Raw genomic sequence first — 17,795 nt, 5'->3', positions numbered from 1 at the left:
ATGCATGATTTTTGCCATTATATCAAATAGAAAAGGTTCTGATGCATAGTAACAGAGGACTGTCGTTGCTGGTCTGGATTTTATTGTGTAAACATGCTGGTGTGTATAATGCCCGTTCATACATGTGCAAATCTTGAAATATTGGCTGGTAAGTTAACTTCTCGGAGTTAGATGACCTCCTCTCACCAAACCTGCCTCAAACCCCCATCCCCTCCCAAATTCTTGCCCCCGTCCATCCAAACCACTGCCCCCATCCCAAGCACCTGCCCCCCGTCCCAAACCCTAGAGCCAACGTCCCAAACCCCTGCCCCCCACCACTGCCGCCTCACGCCAGCCCCATCGCATTACCTGACGGCGGGCGCTGGGCGGTTGTGTGGTCAATGATCCGCTGCCCCTCCTCTCCTCTCCCCGCCCGGCGCGAGCGCTGTAACGGCCGCCGGGTCTCGCGCCGCCCGCCCGCCCGCGTGCACAGCCGCCGACATGGCGCACGGACAGGACGCGGCCACCGGCCCGCTGCAGGTACCGCGCTCTCTCCGACCGACCGGGGGACGGGGGGAGTGGACAGCTCTGCCCCACCAGCGGCGGCAAATTCACCCCTCTCTCCCCGAGCTTATGGGAGAAAAGCAGGAACGGGGTACTGAGTTTAGATGATCAGCCATGATCATAGTGAATGGCGGTGCTGGCTCGAATGGCCTACTCCTGCACCAATTTTCTATGTTTATCATGTCTATCCGATTTATATGTGCAAATACAATGAACATCCCCAATGGCGACACTGTCCCAAGTCGAAGACGTTGGGAGCATTCTGCGAACCAGACAGCGTCTGAGGAGACAGCACCGTCCGCTGAAGACAATGATCCTGGTCCCTGCCCAGCCTTCCTCGTGTTGTTTGTAGTTCCAGATTAGTTTATTTCCATGTTCAGAGTAGCAATGTTACAACATTTTGAGATTTAAAAAATCAAGTCAAGGGGGATTACTGTCGGATTAGTCTAAATGGGTGCTTGGCATGAATTAGACATGTTTGCATGGACTTTTAGTAGCAATGTTACACATTTTTGAGATTTTAAAAATCAAGTCTGCAATTTATCCCATCAGATAAAGCATAAAAAGAAGTTTAATTTGTCACCTAATTCACTTTCATATCTTCAGTATTAAAAAAGTGATGGCCATTTTCACACTCGGAAATTAGCATCTGTTCCCTGTTGCTTTTCCATTGACTTAACACAAGAGCTGTGATCGAGGTGTCAAAAGCCCATAACTTTCATAAAAATTAAGAGAACTGAATGAAATTTTCAGTTATAGATTAAAGCATTCTGAAACAAATATAAAACATCTTACTTGGATGACCTGAAATTAAAGCATATAATTAGTTAATTACCTAATTGTAGCTAATTACAAAATTGACCATTGTGATGGAAATAGTAATACACACCCAGACTGCCTTGAAAATTCAAAAATGAGATATTCTCAAGATCAGAACTTTAATATTATTGCATTATATGCTGTAAGTCTGTAACAGATAGGTAAATAAAGTACAATTGCTAGCAATAGACCAAGTCTTTATGGAGAAGATCAGCTGCTAGCTGGCACATTGGCATATTATAATCAGTAGCATAATCATACTCCTCAGATTGTAACCAATAAGCAAGTATGTACACATTGTTTTTCCTCAACTTTTCAATTTTGGCATTGTAAACTACAAGTTTTTGCTCTGCAAACCACGCATGACATGCCTTTCTGCCCACTACTTTCCCATTAAGAATGTCCCGTAGATTCAATTTCTTACGAAAAGGATATATTTTTTAAATAGCCTAAGTATCCAAATAACAAACTAATCCCATTCACACAATAATTCACAATATAACATGATTTTTAAATCTCACTGTTATGAATTTATATGCCAGATGAAAGGAATTTAATGTTTAATTCCCATAAATTAATCTAGAAACACTCAATATAATCAAAATTATTATTTTTTGCACAATACATGTGGCTTAAACTGTTGTGCATATTTAGTATAAAAATATTGACTATGGATAGACAATAACACAAAATATAGATGATTTAGATGCTCTTATGACATGATTGTCCAAAATAAATGAGCATTTAAATCATCTTGCGAGTGGGTGTTTCTGGAACGCGATCGATTGGAACGTTGCCACTACAGTGAATTTTAACCCCATATCGGCAGGAAAGACACTGCCGGTCCGTATGGGGCCCAAATAACATGTTTGCAATGTACAATTAGATTAAAGCCATCCCAAGAAGCAAGATTATATGTAAAATAGACGACTTACCCTTCGTTTTGTCCTGTTATTATGATCCGTCACGTGTAGGCGTTGAGGGCGTTCGAAGTCGCGTTTTATTTTAATCCAATTATTAAATTGTTCAGCAATTTTAAAAAAAAACGGGAACGGAAGTCCGATCTATTTTTCTTCATCAGCTAGCAGCCCGAGGAAATCCCTCTCCGACAAGTGATACAAACCTGCATTTTAATCCCACCCCCCCCCCCCCCCAAGGTGCCAAAGTCGTGCACACGGCCAGTGGCAGAACTGCAGCGCCGCTGAAGGTAGGTTTTGTAACATCGTTATTCAGAGGGTATAATGAAACTCCTTGTTCACGTGAAGCTCGCAGTATAAACTATATACATAATGATAAATACAACAGTAAATAGAAGAACCAGTACAAAACAGCAGGGAATGATGCAAGATACTGGATCAGTTTATTAGTGTCATATGCATGAGACACAGTGAAGAAGTTTGTGTGTGTGTGCTATCCAATCAAACCATACTGCAAAGAGAACCCAGTTACTGTGTTATACAAAAACAGTTACAGAGGAAAGTGCAGGTAAAAAAGTGTGCAAAGGCTGCAATGAGGTAGGTTGAGAGATTCGGACGACACCCTCGCTGATAGATGGACTGTTCAATATTCTGATAATTGGGAAGAAGCTGATCCTGAATTCATGCTCTGAAGCCTTTGTATCTTCCGTATGACAGGAGAGAGGGGAAGTTATGGAATGACCATGATGTGAATGGTCTTTGATTATGTTGGCTGCTTTCTTGAGACAGCGTGGTGTAGATGGAGTCAAATGTGGGGTGAGGCTAGATTTTGAGTAATCGACAACTCACTGCAATATCTTGTGGTCTTGGGAACAGCAGTTGTCAAACAAACAGGGATGCATCCTGAAAAGGTGCTTTCTACAATGCATTGTTGGAGGCATACAGAACTTCTGTGTAGTGTAAAGTGGGAAAGTAGTGCATAAGCAAAACTTGTGCAATAATGGAATAACTAATGGATAAACAATAGGTGCAGGAGTAGGCCCTTTGTGCCAGCACCGCCATTCACTGTGATCATCCACATTCAGTACCCTGCCTTCTCACCATAATCCCATGACTCCGTTATCTTTAGGAGCTCCATCTCTCACTTGAAAGCATCCAGAGAATTGGCCTTCACTGCCTTCTGAGGCAGAGAATTCCACAGATCCACAACTCTCTGGGTGAAAAAGATTTTCCTCATCTCAGTTCTAAATGGTAAACCCCTTATTCTTGAACTGTGGCCCCTGGTTCTGGGCTCCCCCAACTTCGGGAACATGTTTCCTGCCTCTAGCATGTCCAATCCCTTAATAATCTTATATGTTTCTATAAGATCCCCTCTCATCCTTCTAAATTCCAGTATACAAGCCCAGCTGCTCCATTCTATCAACATATGACAGGCCCACCATCCCAGGAATTAACCTCATGACCCTACGCTGCAAGAATGTCCTTCCTCAAATTTTGAGACCAAAATTGCACACAGTACTCCAGGTGCCGTCTCACTAGGGCCCTGTACAACTGCAGAAGAATTTTGGTCTCAAAATTTGAGGAAGGACATTCTTGCGGGGAAGCTTTGGTCTCTTTGCCCCTATACTCAACTCCTCGTGTTATGAAGGCCAACATTGATAATTGCTCGATCCTAAGCTTCCCCGCAGTCTAGTTTCAGTTAAAACACTGAATCAAGCACTTGAAACCACTAAGTTTTATTTTTCCAAAACGCGTCACAGATCAAACACTGTACCTATCCCACCGCGGGTTCGATCCTTGCGTCTGCCTTTTCAAGCCCGCTAGGCCTCGCTCAGACAGTGACACTCCAGAAGTTCATGCAGTCCCGAGCGCTCTTCCAGATAATCAACGCTGAGCCCGCATGATCGCGGATTTTTATATGCACCTCGAGGGGCTGAACCACATGGGGGTGGTCTCTCAATAACCCAATTACAGTTATCGATTAACCCCATACATAACAGGCATTCCCCTAACCCAATGAAAGAACAGTTCAATACATTGTATTCAAAACGGACTTTGAGAGGCAATCAACCCAGACAAGGCTCAACACCTCATCCAATCAACACTTGGCAAAGTCAGACTGTGCAACATTATTTACAAGGTGTGTGTCTGGTTTGCAGCCATCCAATCCATTCTATGCATTTTGCACCAGATTGACAGGGTTTGCAGATCGTCCCATTCTTTGCTTGCAAATTGTGTCTAAGCTCCAGACACTTTGGCACCTCTCTGCAGCTTGTCCCAGCTCTGCAGAGTAATTCCAATTTGACCAAATCCCCCAGCAACCCTGAAACGTAACCCCATTTTGAAGTCCAAGCTGCTCCAATTTAGCCAGGATTAACATGCCTTCCTTTTATCATAATGATAACCCATCATTAATGATAATCAAAGTGGCTCAACAAACAGCTAACCAATATACATAAGTGTGCTTTATATTTCGCATTTATCAGTAGCACAAGATGATGATGTTTCTTCTCAGAATCTTGTCAAGCGTCCCGAGTTTTCATGGGCATAACTTCACAAGTTCTGTCTGAGGAGTCTTCACCTCCCGAGTTTTTGTGGGACGCGAATTCCCTCCATCCGTGTTCCTGCCCAGTCTTCCATCACCTTCCACAGTCGAACCTAAACCCTAGAAAATTCTAAGAACCTTGAAACAAAACAAGTTACCATCATGCACTCAGGCTTTCCCACACAATTCGCTATTTCTATTTCACTTGAACCTATCCCTATTCTATTAACTATTGAACCTATTATATTGTGCTCTATTACTATATCCCTATTCCTATTCTATTCCCTAATATATTCTTTATTATTCTAGGATCGACACTAATTAGCCTTCTTCATTCTCACATGGTGTTATACTATGTATATTTGACGATAGGTAATCATATAATTTCCGGCTGGGTTCGGTCCAGATTCCCCTACAGGCGTGACTTTAATTTAAAGCAAACTATGATAAATGTTCCAATCTAACCAAATTCAGTCTGAGCCTTCAAATCACTATTTCGAATTTCAATGCCAATTTCATCCTTCTTATTCCACAGCATTGTAGCCGATAGTACAATTCCTGGGGAATTCCCAGCTGTTCAAATTTAAACAATCAATTTCCTTTACAATTAATTTTATCCTAAATCCAATCAAAAATGCCAAATCCAGGGACAATTTATTTTCACCTTGATAATATAAGACGCATTACCATCAAGGGTTAAACAATTCAAATCCATCGGGCAAATACACATCGGCTCTGCTATTCTCAATACAATTTAAGTTTCCCCCTACAGTTAACCAAGTCTTTCCTCCAGTATCTCCATAAATGTATGCATTCCTCACTATGGTAACTTGTTACTATGCTGATTCTCCACTATGTTGGTTCTTTACTCTATTATCTCTTACTGTGTTGGCTTCGTTCTCTGTCTAGGGGCTCTCGCTTTTACAGTTCTTAACTACTGAATAATTTCTTAATCCGGTCTCTCAAAGGGAAGTCCTGCTGCTCACAGCTCCTCTTTAGACCATTTCCAATTATATTCCAATTCCAATTTCAATCCCCATTTGAATTTTCAAGTTTAATTCCAATTATAATCCTGATTTTAATTCCAACTCTCATATTCCCTAAGTAATTCCATGTTACCAGATCTTCCCAAGTTCCATCCTTCTTGATTTCCTTTGAACAATCCTTCCCATCTTTGCCTGCCTTTCTGAGGATGAGATAATAACAATGTCAGTTGATAATCAAACTCCAATTAGTCCTAAATCAGATTCCACAATTATATTACAAATCTTGAAAATTTTAAAGTCTCTCCAATTCATCACCGTACAATTTCGAGACCGAATCCTAAATCTATAAATTTATTCAGATCACACATAATTTAGATGCATTTCAGGTATTCTATTCCAAACCACAGATAAATATTGTATTTGAAATCAGTCCTATAGAGTGAGGTTTGTCCCAGAAGTCATTATAAGTTGTCAGTGTTGTTCTTTCAAAGATGATTAAAGTGTCCTTTATTCTCCTTCCTTTTCTTCCTTCAGTAGCTAGGTGATATTAAAGTTGGGCACTAGGGTAGGTCCTTTTCTTCCTCCTTTCTACTGATGGTGTCGATTACTAGGGAGTGGAGATACTGAGGAGCATGTTGCTCTGCCTGCTGACCTTCCCAAATGTCTTAAAGGAGCAGGACAGTATCAATTCTTCCTTTTTCTGGGGAGCTACATTACCGTTTGCTGTCTTCTTCCCATGCTTAGGGGCCTGTGCATTCTTTCACCTCACTCCCCAGACAGTCTCTTGTTGACATACTGTCCTGCAGGCACAAAACTCAGCAATACATTACCTCAATATCTTCTTTCTCCACTCCCATTCCTCCTGCACTCTCCCTAGTGCCATTTCCATTCCTTAGTTATCTCTACTCACGCCAGCTACTAGGTTTCCCTGTCGTACTTTTTCCTTTAGTGAGGGTTCTCTGAGAGTCGGATTTGATGTATCTTCTCCTATTTGGAAGTGGTGGTGTTCCTGTATTACGTACAGTGCTGTTTCTTAGGCCAGGTGTGGGTGCCTTTTAATTTTATCAGATGGTATTGCTGCTAACTGGCAGGTCAGGGCTACCGTAATGGGTTGGACTGTTGGAATGTCCCTCCCCCCTGCCAGTGTCCCCATCCTCTACCTTCAGGGTCACAAGAGCCTCGGTACTCCATTGGAATCCATCAGTTTCCGTGACCACATGGCCCCCTTCTCTGCCCCCATTCTTCCTGATGATATTCTCTCATGGGACAAGACCTACTCCAGTGCCCTAGTCCCCCACAACTAAAACACTGATCGGGCCGGATTGCTCTACAACCTCACCAGCCAAACCTAGGAAAGGTCGGTTCTGTAAATGGGAGGTCTATCCAGGCCTTGATGTCTCCTTCCTCCTTATCCTCATTTGTTCTTATCTCTTTTATTCGGACCTCTAATCTTTGGGCTGCCGTTGAACCAGGCTGCCTTGATGTCTGACTGTCTGTGGTCTGGGGAACATTTATACCTGATGCGGGCATCTCCCTACAAACACATTGTCTATGGGGAGTTTTTACTAAATTCTCTTCCGTGGTGAATTGTTCTGACACTATAATATTATTTATGTCCGGACCAATCCATCCATATTCACCCCTTATCTCACCCCCTGAAAGGCTATTTGTTTTATCGCGGTACTTCAAGTAGGATTCTTTTATTCTTTCGCTACTGGAATCCCTAATTAATTTTGGCACCATTGTCGTGAAGTCTCCTTTCTAGTCCTTGGCTTCCCCTATTGTCCTCCACCTGTGGGGCAATCCTAAGAGATAGAAGATCTCTCCCCAATGTTTCTATGTCAGATATAATTTTAGGGGGAGGAGCCTATGTTAACGCTGACTCCTCCCGTGTGCCCCGCTCGCAGGCTGCGCACGGTTTCTCCGAATTGGGAACATGAGAGGTGTGTGAGGAATACTGTAATTTTGTATCTACTCCAAAGTATTCGGCCCACCCTGGCAAATAATTCCCTTCAAGGTGTGCAGACCCTTTCTCATTCTTACCCAATTTACCCAATTTAATTTCCGTCGGCACCTTCCCTTTAAGCCGTTTCAGCAGTCTCCTTTTTGAAAGACGACACTATCTCCTGATCCTGCTGTTGGTTTACTAGTTCTCCTTGTCCTCGCTCTGAAATGTCCTGAGAAGGATCAGTTCTATCATCTTCTCCTATTCCCAATTTCCAAGTCGCCATTCTTAAGGTGGACAGCAAAACAATTTATTTATTTATTTTTATTTTAGTGAACAATATCTTCCACATTTCAATTAACTCGTTTGCTTCTTCACTATTACCATATTTTCTTAATGATCGTCTATATATAGTTTATCCCGATTAAATACTTTATTCCCCCCACGACCAAAGTTAGTCTTTCAAAAGTGCTTTTAATTTACCCGATAATCCCCTCAGTCTATCCGCTTCAATTGGAAGCTCCCCGCAAATTACCCTTATCGGGCTTTTTAATCTGTTTGAACAATCCTTCTCAGAGACATTCCCCATTCTAGGAACAATAGACAAAACACAAATTGCAAAATAAAGGTTCCAAACACGAACACCTCTTTCTCTCACTACTCTTCCCAGACTCCAAGGTCAATGGAATCTCTCCCACACAATGGTCAATGATCTTTCCGATTCACACTTACTCTAGCAATCGCTTCCTTTCAATTATCTCCCAAACTCCTGTTTAATTATTCAAACCACTCGCTCCTATTCAGTCTCTCCCAACACTCTTATCAGTTAAATTACAATCACTGCATTCAATTCCAAACTTTCAAACAAATGGTCTAACTCCCACTCGCGGTCTCTCAAGCAGCAGTCTCTCTCTCGCTTAATTAACTTTAAGTTGGCACAAACAGACAAACCCAAATCAATCTAGCAAAACTATAACTAAGAATGAAAATATTCCCCCGATTATCAATAACCCACAACACACCCCAATATAAACTATAAGCATCCAGTCAACCCCACTCTAATTAATCTTCCTCGTGGTACAATCAATTAGCAGGATGACTCCTGCCCCGACGCAGCGATTGAAGGAGTACAACCCCTGATCTAACCACCCCGATTCAGATTCTTACAAAACGATATTAAACAAAATACGAATATCTATCTTAAACACACTCTCTCTTCAAGTTTTAAATCTGTAAACACTCGCACAAGCAGCAACACAAATGACGGTCCGCGAACTTAACACAATCTAAATCTTAACTTTTAATTACTCTAAATTTATTTATATACAGAGAATATTTACAAAATCCGGATCCTATAACAATACAGAAAGCTAGATTTTTACAATTTACAAAATGATTTAAAGTTCACGCACAATTCACGAACACTCGATCTCGATGCCGCGTCACGCTGTTATCACGCAGTGAACCTCTCCCTTTGATACCGAAGATTTCCCCATTCCTAATTTAGTCTTTGCTGAGGGGTACTATTCCGTAAATGATTAATTTTCCTCCCGAATGTTACTATCCCTCTGCTAAGACTGGACTTCTGTAGAGGGACCTCTATCCCTCCTCTCAAAGTTCGACAGAATTTTGGGTACCTTTCGCTATTCGGATTACTTTTCGTCAAGTCGGCTCCCATCTCTCAGGTACTCTTCGCTATCAGGTACTGGTCAACAATCGACCAGAGGGTTACTATTCACTGTTGATCAGCCGCTATTCTGATTCAATCATAGACATGCACCAACTTTGAAGTTCTATATACAGGAATTCGAATTCCACCTTACGCAGAACTTTAATATGAAATACAGTATTTGAAAATTTAGCTGCAAATATAGACTCAGACTCAAACTCAATCTCCTAATTTTTAGTGTGTATCTCTCTTACTACGCGGGCTTTCAAATCAGGTAAAATTGTCCAATTAAATTCTTGAATGAACTGGAGTATTCCGGCCAATCTATACTCTGTTTGACCAAGCTCGATACCTTCTCGAGGTTCTTCGTCCGTCACTTCAGGGAGAGACTCAGACACCTACACACAGACTGACCCTCTGCTAAGTGCCGAGGATCCAGCGCCTAGCCGCTTTGCGCTGTGAATTATCTATGCTGTTTTTCGAAGCGCACCTTTTCAATTCGCGCTCCTGGCAGTGATCCGATCGAAGGCGAGACCTGTCTTTTAATACCTCACCAATTCGGAAACCAAATCTAACCCTGGGCCACTCCTCGCCCGATGAAGCACGTTTGGCTCTCGTTAAAGGTAGCTGCAGTCTACCCAACTACGACCAGTCAGGAAAGGGCCTCTCACCCAACCCCACCAGGGCCACTAACCCCAGCCTGGTTTTATGGGCCTCCAACCCAAATGCATGCTAACCACTCCCCCGTGCTTGCAGGGCTCTGTTCTAATGATCTCGATTGGACCCTTTCCCAAGCCCGCGAATGATCGATCCGCCCCGACTCACAAAGTGCCGAAAATCAATGCTAAAACCGCACCGTGGGCCCGATTTCTGCATTCGGGATCGAAACAGCTCAACACCCTTGATCTCAAACTTGTCTTTGAGGGTCTTTTGAGATCCCGGACAAGCCCCCAATGACAATTGCTCATTTCTAAGCTTCCCCTCAGTCTCGTTTCAGTTAAAACACTGAACCAAGCACTTGAAACAACTAAATTTTATTTTACCAAAAGCCGGTCACAGATCAAACACTGTACCTATCCCACCGTGGGTTCGATCCTTGCATCTGCCTATTCAAGCCCTCTAGGCCTCGCTCAGACAGTGACACTCCAGAAGTTCACGCAGTCCCGAGCGCTCTTCCAGAAGATCGACGCTGAGCCTCGTGATCACGGATTTTTATATGTCCCGGGGCCTCGAAGGGGCCAGACCACATGGGGGTGGTCTCTCAATAACCCAATTGCAGATATCGATTAACCCCATACATAAGAGGCCTTCCACTAACCCAATGATACAACAGTTCAATACATTGTATTCAAAACGGACTTTGAGAGGAAGTCAACTTAGAAACATTTATCCTGATTTACAGCAAACCCAGACAAGGCTCAACAACTCATCCAATCAACACATGGCAAAGTCAGACTGTGCAACATTATTTACAACTATTTACAAGGTGTATGTCTGGTTTGCAGCCATCCAATCCATTCTATGCATTTTGCACCAGATTGACAGGGTTTGCAAATTGTATCTAAGCTCCAGACACTCTGGCACTTCTCTGCAGCTTGTTCCAGCTCTGCAGAGAGTAATTCCAATTTAACCAAATCTCCCAACAACCTTGAAACTTAACCCCATTTTGAAGCCCTAGCTACTCAAATTTAGCCAGGATTAACAACATGCCATTAGCTTTCTTCACTTCCTGCTGAACCTGCATACTTACTCTCGGTGACTGATGAACAAGGACCCTCAGATCCTGTTGTACTTCCCCTTTGCCCAACCTGACACCATTCAGATAATAATGTGCCTTCCTGATATTGCCACCAAAGTGGATAACCTCACATTTATCCACATTAAACTGCATCTGCCATGCATCCTCCCACTCACCCAACCTGTCCAAGTCACCCTGCATCCTCATAGCATCCTCCTCACAGTTCACACTGCCACCTAGCTTTGTGTCATCTGCAAATTTGCTAATGTTACTTTGAATCCCTTCATCTAAATCATTGATGTATATTGTAAATAACTGCGGTCCCAGCACGAAACCTTGCGGTATCCCACTAGTCACTGCCTGCCATTCTGAAAGGGACCTGTTATTCCCTACTCTTTGTTTCCTGTCTGTCAACCAATTTTCTATCCATCTCAGTACCCTACCCCGAATACCATGTGCTTTAATATTTCCTACTAATCTCCTATGTGGGGCCTTATCAAATGCTTTCTGAAAGTCCAGGTACACTACGTCCACTGGCTCTCCCATGTCCATTTTCCTAGTTATATCCTCAAAAAATTCCAGAAGATTAGTCAAGCATGATTTCCCCTTTGTAAATCCATGCTGACTCGCACTAATCCTGTTACTGCTATACAAATGTGCCGCTATTCCATCTTTTATAATTGCCTCCAGCATCTTCCTCACCACCGATGTCAGGCTAACTTGTCTATAATTCTGTATTTTCTATCTCCCGTCTTTCTTAAAAAGTGGGATAACATCAAGAGAACATTGGAAAATAGTAAGATTAAACGAGAACTTACCAGTTTGAAGTTTGATCTTTATTTTATGAGGAGGAACGTTGAGGGAATACGTGAAGAACCCCGCTTACGGCGCATGCGTGTCATTCTTCAAAGCAGCGGTGTGAGGTCACAGATACACAATAATGACCTAAGATAGTAAGATTATTAAAGAGATACCAGTTTAAGATATGACCATATAAGGGTGGGAGCGGAGGGCACGTATTCCCTCAACGTTCCTCCTCATAAAATAAAGATCAAACTTCAAACTGGTAAGTTCTCGTTTAATCTTACTATTTTCCTTCGGAGTCACGTGAGTGACTTTGTGAAGACTTCAAAGCTCTGTGACCTCATGCCGTGGAAACGAGTCCAATCTTCACAACTGCCTTGGTAGTTTGGGAGAAATTGTTACTGGTATTTAAGAAAATACAATCATACCAACATTTTAAACAAAATTGTAAATAATATTTATTAAATCAATTCATAAACCTTATAAGCTTCAGGTATAAATTATATAGAACTCAAAATTTTTCCCCGAAAACGTTTCTTCTTTTCTAACTGGTTTGTTGTAAAATGTGTGAAACGTTTTCTCTGATGACCATCCTGCAGTTCTGAGGATTTTGTCCATCGGTACCTCCAGGCGATTAGCTGCTGATGCAGCTGCAGCCCTGGTGGAGTGAGATTTGAATACATTAGTGTCCACTCCTGCCTGAATTAAGCAATATCTCAGCCACCGTGAAATGGTCTGAGTCGAGACTTTATGGTACGGCTTCTTATGGCTAATTAAAAGAGCCTTTTCATTGCCTCTGATAGCCTTTGTTCTGTCAATATATAACATGATGTGTTTTACTACACAGAGGCGTTCATCCTGCGGATAGGCTATGAACTCTATCACCTGACCCGCTGATCCTGGTCTATTTTGCTTAATAAGGCCCTGGATCACAAAAATCAACCTTCCTGTCGCCTCAGTTAAATTATCCAATCTTAACTTCTGTAATGACTGGACCCTTTGCGCTGTGACCAGCGCCATAAGCATTACCATTTTCATAGTGAGATAGTTGAGTGGTAATGCCGTAGCCGGTGACCAATTCCGTAACATGGTTAGAACTACGCTCACATCCCAAATTTGGCTATATCTAGCCCTTGGTGGTTTTGTGTTAAAAATGCCTCGTAGCAGTTTTATTACTAGAGGATGTGAGCCGACACCCTGTCTTTCTGTGCCTTCCCATAAATAACTGGACAAGGCACTCCTAGCACTATTGACCGTGCTGTAACTGAGTCCTTCATAGTGCAGGCTTGTGAGGAATTCTAGGACAGCTGGAATATCCATCTTTCTGTGGTCTAGATTGTTATCCAGGCAGTATTTAGTCCATTTCTTGATATGACATATATATTGTTTTTGAGTCGAAAGTCTCTGTGCTGCTGTGATCATGTCCACAGTTCTATCAGATAAACCCATATGCCGAAATGGTTCCTTCAGAGTCTACAAACCAATAAATTGAGATAATTATGGCAAGGATGGCTGTCCCCAGTCACCGGATGCACCAGCAACTGAGGACTATGTCTTAAAGTAGTATATGGTGTAAGCACCAAATCCTGCAGCACCGAAAACCATGGTTGGGTAGGCCAATCAGGTACTATGAGAATCCCAGATGCCGAGTCTAGCTGAATTTTCCGTAGTACCCGATTGATGAGGCAGAAAGGAGGAAATGCATAAATGAACCATTTCCCCCAGTGCAAAGAGAATGCATCTGTAGCTTCTGCCTCAGGGTCTGGTTCCCATGATATATACCTTGGTAACTGATGATTTAACCTGGATGCAAAAAGATCAATATCCGGCCTTCCGTACTTTGCTGTAATATCAGCAAATATCGTTCTGTCTAACATCCATTCCGTATTTTCATTAAATTTTCGTGACCTGGTGTCTGCCACTGAATTAAGTATCCCTGGTAGATACGTAGCCGATAACCAAATATTCTTTGGATACACCATTCCCAAATATGGTTTGCCAATTCATCACAGGATGTTGATATATTTCCACCCATATGATTTATATATGCCACCACCGTGGTATTGTCTATCTGCAATCTAACATGCTGGTTAATCATTCCCGAGCAATAAGATTTTAAACCATAAAAAGCACTCAACATTTCTAAGTAATTTATACCCTTAGTGGTAAGTAGGTTAGTTTCCTGTAAATTCCATCTCCCTCCAGAGCTCGAGATGGTATCCGTTGCTCCCCAACCCAGTGCACTGGCATCTGTTTGTAATACCACAGATGGGTTAGGAATAACTATTGGGTTGGAGCTATATATAACATTTTGTTCCCACCATTGTAGTTCTTTTATAGCTCTTAATTGTTAGCTCCATAGGCCTATCAAAATGGCCTCTATTAATTTTTAGTGCTCTAATTTTTTCTCTCTGTAAATTTTGGTAATGCAATCGTCCGAATTGAATGGCAGGAAACGTGGCTATAATTTTCCCAATAATCCTGGCTACCCGTCTAATGGATGGTTTAACAGTATTAATAAGCTCTGTGCAATCCTTTTGGAACTCAGTGGCTTTCCCTATAGGTAAAGTCACTAACATATCAAGTGTGTTAATGGTGAACCCTAAGTAATCAATATTAGTAGCAGGTGTTAATCTTGACTTAATTGGATGGATAATGAATCCCAGCTGTTCCATCAATTGTCTTGTGGCAACCACTGCTCTACTAGCCAATTCATAAGTTTTCCCCACAATCAAGATATCATCCAAATATGCCATCACTCTATAGTTTTGTTGTCTAAGAAATGCCAAAGCTGGTTTAAGAATTTTTGTGAATAATCTAGGGGCTGACGTTAGCTCGTTTGGTAGCGCCTTGTATTGCCAAAGCTGACCCATCCAATTAAATTTCAAAAACCGTCTGTGTTCGTCTCTGATGGGTACTGTATAGTAAGCATCTTGCAGATCGATACTTGCCATAAAGTAGCCTGCCGACACTAGCTCTGTAGCAGTACTAAAAGTATCCATTTTAAAATGAGCATATTGTACAAACTTATTAAGTGTTGATAAATCAATAATTATCCGGCAACCCCCATCTTTCTTATGTCTAATAAATATATTTGAGACAAATTCCTGTTGTTCATGTTTGGTTTTCTCAATTACTCCTTTAGTGAACAACCTTTGTATTTCAATTTTAGCTTTAGCTCTGTCTAATTTGGTAAGCATATACGTTCTGTCCGGTGTATGTTGTACTGGAGGTTCTTGTATGTGTATAAACTCTATAAGATATCCCTTAATACTGCTAAGGATATACCTATCCACAGTTAACTTACACCATGCTTCCAAATGAAATTGCAACCTCCCTCCAAGTTCTGTGCTCCTTATTAATTTTTGAGGCACAGACCCACCTACCTCCATGGTTATCGGTGGTGTTACTTTCTTGGTCTTAACCGAGGTTGCGGAGGCCCTTGAGGTTGAAAGTGGGGTAAATGTTGAAGTGGAGGCTTCCGCATTTTCCATTGTGGGCGTCCCGGGCCAACCCCTAAAAAAGGACGCTGTTGCTGGTTACCTCTGGCCTCTCTCCAATTTTTCGTACTATAAATATTAGTACTTGCTTTTTTAGTCGTCCCATAAGGATGATATCGTTTTCCGAAATATCCTTTGGTCGCTTTTATTAGGCCCAAAGTTTTGGCCTCTTCCTCCAAATCTTTGACCTGTTTTGATAGGTCACCCCCAAGCAACAAATTTTGAGGTTTTATGACTTTCTGCTTGCACAGGATTGCAAATTTTGGATCTAACGCTGGCTGAATAGCCCCTTTCCTGATGTTGTTCAGTTCAAATTGAACATTGCAAAACAGTGCTAAAGCGTCTTTCATGTCATTTGACATATCCACATTCTCCAGCGTACGGGCCAAAGCTGTTATACCCGCCGAGAGTCCTTTCAGAGCGTTCTGTATTTTGATATCTAGACTCCGGATATCCTGCCCCACGTGTCTCCAAATGCTTCGGTTCACCCTGGGTACATTCAGAGCCGCACAATTTCGCGGAGGTAAATGTCTTGCCCATACCTCAGCTAAGGTATTGGTTTGCAGGTGATGGGTCGTCATATAATCAATGCTGGCAGCCATCCTGGCCTCTAGGTCTTTTCCAGTTTGTTCTTGCTGGAAATATTTGCCCACCATGTCCAGCAACTGTGTTCCCTCATCCTCCATATGGGAACGTGGCTCTGACTCTTGTTCAGAGTCTGAGTCAGGCAGCCCTTGAACACCCTCTTCAGATGAAGATGATATGTCCAGCAGCCTTTTCTGGCAATGCTCTGAGGGACTTACACCTGTGTCTGTGCGGCTTTTATCCATTTTCTGGAGCCTGACACTACGGAGATGTTCTTCCCATAACCGCTCCAGCCGACTTTCGTGCTCTCCCGCACTGGTCGCTCGCGGGTGTTTATTTTTAGCCCACCGCTCCTGCCGACTTTCGTGCCCTCGGGCACTAGTCGCACGCGGTTTAAATCGCAACCCATCGTCATGCCTACCGGCTCTGGTTGCTCCCGGCCGCTGCAAATGCCGTTGTTCGCCGTCCCAGTACTCCTCCGAACAGCTAGATGACGGCCCCACATGCTGCAGCCACTCGTACTGTTTTCCGAGCTCTGCAGATGCGGTCGCTGCCGGCTGCTCTATGCCCTGCAGCTGGTCATCATCACTGCTATACAAGTAAGTATTTACCGGCGATTTTTCGGGCTCCCTTTCACAGTGAGAAGTTTTGCGTTTTGCCTTCCCGCCCGGTCTAGAATTAGTTTTTCTCGGCGCGGGGTTTGAATCTGGCACAGCTGGCTCAACGCAAACTGCCTGTGCCGTCGGCTGCTGCTGCGGGTCCCCGGCACCTTTACCGCCGACATCCTGCAGCTTCTTCACAGCCTTTCTGCGTCCTTTGTCCATTCCTAAAAACGGTGAAAAAATGCAGAATCACTTACCTGCCGTCCACCGGCTTTTTAACTCCCGCTCAAGGGGACGTCCTCCCCAGGTCCGACACGTTGAATGCGTGTATGCGATATGACACGCATGCGCCGTAAGCGGGGTTCTTCACGAAGTCACTCACGTGACTCCGAAGTAAAATGATTACCAATGCATCCACAATTTCAAGAGCCATTTTCTTAAGTACCATCAGGCCCTGGGGATTTATCAGCTTTCAGTCCCATCAGTCTATCCAACACCATTTCTTGCTGAATGCAAATTTCCTTCAGTTCCTCCGTCACCCTAGATCTTCTGGCCACTAGTACATCAGGGAAAGTGTTTGTGTCTTCCTTAGTGATCCAAAGGACTTGTTCAACTCGTCTGCCATTTCCTTGTTCCCCATAATAAATTCACATGTTTCAGTCTCCAAGGATCCTACTTTGGTCTTAACTATTGTTTTCCTCTTCACATACCTAAAGAAGCTTTTACTAGCCTTTATATTCTTGGCTCGCTTACCTTCATACCTCATCTTTTCTCCCCGTATTGCCTTTTTAGTTATCTTCTGCTGCTCATTAAAAGTCTCCCAACCTCTGGCTTCCTGCTCATCTTTGGAGTTAAGGGTAAGATTACGTGGCAGCACCTCTGATAAGGACGTGTCAAAGAGGTAATTGGTTCATGAGGCGGATAGCAGTGGGGGAAAAAAAACTGTTCTTAAGCCTGGATGTTCAAGCTCCAATATCCTGTCCCAGTGACAGAAGAGAGACAGAGAATGGCCAACATACCAAGCATCCTTGATGATACATCCAGCCTTCCTGATGTAATGCACCCATGAAGATGGACTAGATGGAAGGAAGTGACAGACTTGTGTTGAACATGGCTATGTTCACCACCCTCTGCAGGTTCAG

The 17,795-nt window shown here is 42.9% G+C and overlaps 1 protein-coding gene across 2 annotated transcripts in view; it reads left to right on the top strand.

Moving 5' to 3' along the window:
- Positions 1-326: 326 nt before the first annotated feature.
- Positions 327-17,795, top strand: part of LOC129701446 (synaptonemal complex central element protein 3-like) — a 43,944-nt gene continuing 26,475 nt past the window's right edge. The window contains exon 1 of one of the 2 annotated variants that reach the window (XM_055642629.1): positions 327-519. In XM_055642629.1, the coding sequence (XP_055498604.1) occupies positions 481-519 (39 nt within the window). In that variant the 5' untranslated portion in view covers positions 327-480. The remainder of the gene's footprint in view (positions 520-17,795) is intronic. The other variant, XM_055642630.1, reaches the window with a different exon arrangement.

This window comes from Leucoraja erinacea, chromosome 11 (genome assembly GCF_028641065.1).
Source record: "Leucoraja erinacea ecotype New England chromosome 11, Leri_hhj_1, whole genome shotgun sequence".
In the NCBI taxonomy this organism is placed as follows: Eukaryota; Metazoa; Chordata; class Chondrichthyes; order Rajiformes; family Rajidae; genus Leucoraja; species Leucoraja erinaceus.
Note: the sequence above shows the minus strand (reverse complement) of the source record. Positions and strands in the feature narration are given on the sequence as shown.